This window comes from Fulmarus glacialis, unplaced genomic scaffold (genome assembly GCF_000690835.1).
Source record: "Fulmarus glacialis isolate BGI_N327 unplaced genomic scaffold, ASM69083v1 scaffold26874, whole genome shotgun sequence".
NCBI classification, from domain to species: Eukaryota; Metazoa; Chordata; class Aves; order Procellariiformes; family Procellariidae; genus Fulmarus; species Fulmarus glacialis.
Window position 1 is genome coordinate 32754 of NW_009207833.1, and position 4010 is coordinate 36763.

The 4010-nt window shown below is 49.8% G+C and overlaps 1 protein-coding gene across 1 annotated transcript in view; it reads left to right on the forward strand.

Annotated features, from left to right (window-relative positions):
• The first annotated feature begins 3869 nt into the window (after positions 1 to 3869).
• The window catches only part of LOC104075694 (keratin, type II cytoskeletal 6B-like), a 5815-nt gene continuing 5674 nt past the window's right edge, over positions 3870 to 4010 (forward strand). The window contains exon 1 of the mRNA XM_009576277.1: positions 3870 to 3997. Coding sequence (XP_009574572.1) covers positions 3870 to 3997 — 128 coding nt within the window. The remainder of the gene's footprint in view (positions 3998 to 4010) is intronic.

The following is a 4010-nucleotide window of genomic DNA, read 5'->3' on the forward strand; positions in this document are numbered from 1 at the left end:
CTGGATTTTCTGTCAGGGCAGCAAGCATGGCCCGTGCATCACAGTGGACACAGGCAGGGCAGACATCCAGCTCTGGCGAGTAGGTAGTTCTCCACGCTCCGTGCACGAGACATCGCCTTTGGGAGCCACACTCTCTTCTGCTTAGCTTACTGACATGATACCCCAACATCTTCTCATAAATACTGGTGACGTGACCGACATTGGTCACCCACAGTTTATAATTGTCCAGCAGAAAGGCTGCAGAAGGAGGGTAAAGGTTTTGGCAAGGTCTTATCTGGCAGCACTGCAAGTGCAGATGGTGCACGTGGGCAGTGACCACTGATGCTCCGGGAGCGGCCTGGAAGGAACCTCAGGAATTATCTTGTCCATCTTTTTGCCCCAAAGCAGCATAAATGGCCAGGGACAAGCCAGGCTGAGGGTGAACAGCTACTGTGGAATAAGGTTACTGGGAGGAAAGCAAGGTGCCCAGTGGCGATGGAAGGAGCCCAGACCATCATCTCTACCCAGTCCCCACAAATCCACCATCTGCTTTGATGTGGGAGCAGAATCAAGCTGCAGTTAAGAGACCAGGAACAGACACCTTTGGAGGGCTGGACCCACAAAACCAGAGGGAGATGTCCCAGGGGCCTCATTAGCCATTTTAATGGTGACTTCGTGGTCCTTTTTGCAAGGAGCCACAAAAACTGCCCAGCCTGCTGGGAGGGAAGGAGAGCACCAGCGCGGCCAAGCCCTGCCAACCCCGTTTTCTCAGGAGAGGGTCTTAAAAAGCGGTTTTCTCACTGGGAGAAAGCAAGCTTGGATGGTTGGGTTGTTACAGCCGGAATCATAACAGGAGGTTGGAAAAACCCCCAGGCTCTCCCTATCTGCACGGATGGCTTAACAGGTCCCAATTTAGTAAGGTGCTTAAGCAGAATTAATTTATCCTAATGCATCTGGGTACATGTAAATCTCAAAGGCGTAAGTCTCATGGAAGCCACCACAGTTCAAGGCATATTTAGGGCCAAGGACCTCAGGGGTTTCCCCGGCAAATCTGGGTGTAAGCTGCTGCTTTAAAGCTTTGCTGAATCCCATCAGCCTGAAAACAGCAGGTTCATCTCTTCCTTATGAAGAGGAAGGTTAGTCCCTTTCTACAGCTCTTCAAACACTATCGGGCGTGCAATCAACCAGGACAAAGCATGGAGACATGAAGAAGGTCTCTACGAAGAAGGCATTTGCGTCTGACTTGAGCCAGTGCTGTGCATGTTGTGTGGCCGATGAAATAAAAGCGATTGCAATCCTTCTCTTCAGAAGACCAAGTCACACCAGAGTGCTTCCTCCTTTGAAGTTGATGCAACCAGTGCTCAGGGCTTCCACCATGTGACTGCGAACCGGCTTTGTGAAAGCTCAGCAGATGGAAACCACAAGCGCTGCCCTGAACCGTCTCTCTCTGATGTGCAAGGCTGGGCACCTGGAAGAAGCCACTTCTTAGGGCTGCGAGGAGGAGCCAAAGGTTGAAGCGCAGGTTTGTTGCTTTCGATCCGTGGGGAAACAGCCTGGCAGCACGTCCTACGTAAGAAAGGATCTTGGGGCTCGCAGCTGGTGGAGGAACACGGATGGTTGTCCCACAAGTGGCATTTTCCCCGCTTTCCAACAAAACCAGGGGCTTGGGGGGTCTACGGCCCTCAAGTGGTGCCTGTATCACCCACGTGGCACCAGGCACTCTACAGCGGGCAGCCAAGCCGAGATATGGAGGAAAGCAGGGACCTGATCTGAACCAGATCCAGCTTTCTCTCAGCTGGAAAAACTGGCAAGTCACTACCCTCAAGGATGAAGGGCCGTGTCTTTCTCGCCATGAAAAGGAGCTGGAGTCTCTCTCTCTGTGCTCCTGCCGGATGGGAGAGCTCGAAGCAGTGGCTGCGTCCCAGTATCTCCGGTCACCATCCCTGATGCCTCGCCTCTGCCCCACCGCAGCTGCATCAAGCCAGCGTGCAGGGCTCAGTCGTGCAGAGAGCAGCACCGCGGCCAGTTGTGCCTCTGATGGCCTGGCTTCCAGCTTGCCCATGGTTATGCCCACCTAAAAGAGTTCATGAAAGTCATGTTGCATGGACCTACCTAAAGGCCTAAGTGATGCTATAGCCCATCCATGAATGCCCTGTTCCTAGGCAGTGCTCCAGATTTGGCTTCAGACCACGCACCCAATTGTCCTCCGCACTACTTGCACCAACACTTCAGCACAAAATAAAATAAATTTCCGAAATAATTCTCCCTTTCACTTACTAGCAAGCAGTCCTGGTGCTTGGATGTCCTTGGGCAGAATGACATGAAGGACGCAGTGCCCAAAAAGCTCGTCTGCTTTCTCCAGCTATCTCAATCTCACAAATGAAAGTACATCTCATTGCAAGACGTGCATCCTAATATACTCGGACCAATGGAGCTACAACGGAACTACTGCATGGTTATAATTGCATATAGTATTTTATAGTTCATTTCAACCCACTATGAAATGAACCTACTATGAGACCTGTAAAAAAAAAAGACCTAGAGAGACTCCACAAGTATTCTAAATCATCGTAATTCCTTTGCATTATTTTTAATTCAAGACAACCTATTTCAAGTTTACAACAGCATTGACTAGGAATCCTCCCAGAACCAGTTAATTTTGCCCCAGCAAAGATGCAAAGACTTCTTAGGGCCAGCCATGCAATCACTTGTGATTCTGTGATTAGACCCCTTTGTTAAGGCAAAAAAGGAACTTTATTTGTTTCCAAGCAAATTCAAAAATCTTTTTAAGAATTTTAATTAAGACGGTACGGTACCTTCTCATTAACAGATATTACTAGAATAATTTAATGTCAAATAGGTGTGTCACAGGAATACGAGGAAAAAAGTTCACTCCGGCTAACATTTCTCAACCTGTTTGTAACACTTCGCTTCACTTCTTTGTTGCATCTCCAGCTATCGTTAGCATGAATTCGCCATGTGCGCCAGTCACATCACACCCAGATACTAAACACAATTATCACCTTCCCTAGGCACATAATTCGGCAATAAATCGCTGTCTGCAGCGAAGTGCTTCCCAGAAATGCCTTATCTTCAATGCCAGGGGCACATGAAGCCCAGCTGGGCCAGTGCCTTGACTTCATGTGCTTGAACCCCCAATTTGCCAGAGCATCCGCCCCCTGACCGAATTTGTCCTCAGCACCATCTCGCGCAGTTCACGCTCCATCGATAAGGAAGCTGCCAACCCCGTCCTCATCAGCTCCGCTCACCAGCACGCGAGCCGGCAAACACGGCTGCGACCGAATCGCCTACGAGAGCCGAAAAGAGGAAGAAATGAATGCTTACAAGAACGCTCCCGACAGATATGCCTTCCTTCTTCCCTGTCGCCACCCGTCATTGCTCAAGAGCCAGCCCTGAGCTGGCGCGAGACCCTGGAAGAGGGCATTGCCACGACATTTTTGCAGGAGGTCCTGAAACATAATTAAACGCTGTGGTGAAACCGAACCGTAAACAAGCCATGAATAAAAACTCCTTGAATTATTTTGCTAAACTATAATTACACAATAAGGAAGCAGATTAATTAAGTAAAATATAAGTCCTGAAACTGAAGCTTGCAAGCAAAGCAGTTTATTTTAATTTCCACATTATTTCGTATGAGATAGAAGTGTTTGCTGTGGGTTTAAAATGTTGGAAGCCATTCCTTGCTGCCAGGCAGACCAAACCCAGTGGATAAATTAAATTTTTGCATCTCAGGCACCTCCTGAAATGTATATAAGGAGAAGGGCTCTGCCTCAGAGAAGCTAAAGGAGATCTCCTTCTTTCACTCCCTGCTCCTCTCTTGCCCTTCTGCTTTGCCGTTACCGCTTCACCTCCCGTCTCCCCCGGCCACCATGAGTCGACAGTGCTACACCTCCAGCTCTCTCCTGGGAAGACGGGGCTTTTCCTCCGCGTCCGCCGTCTGCGGCCTCGGCCGGGGCAACAGCAGCTCAGCCTCCGTCTGCCAGCCGGTGGGACGGAGGTGTGGGAGCGGG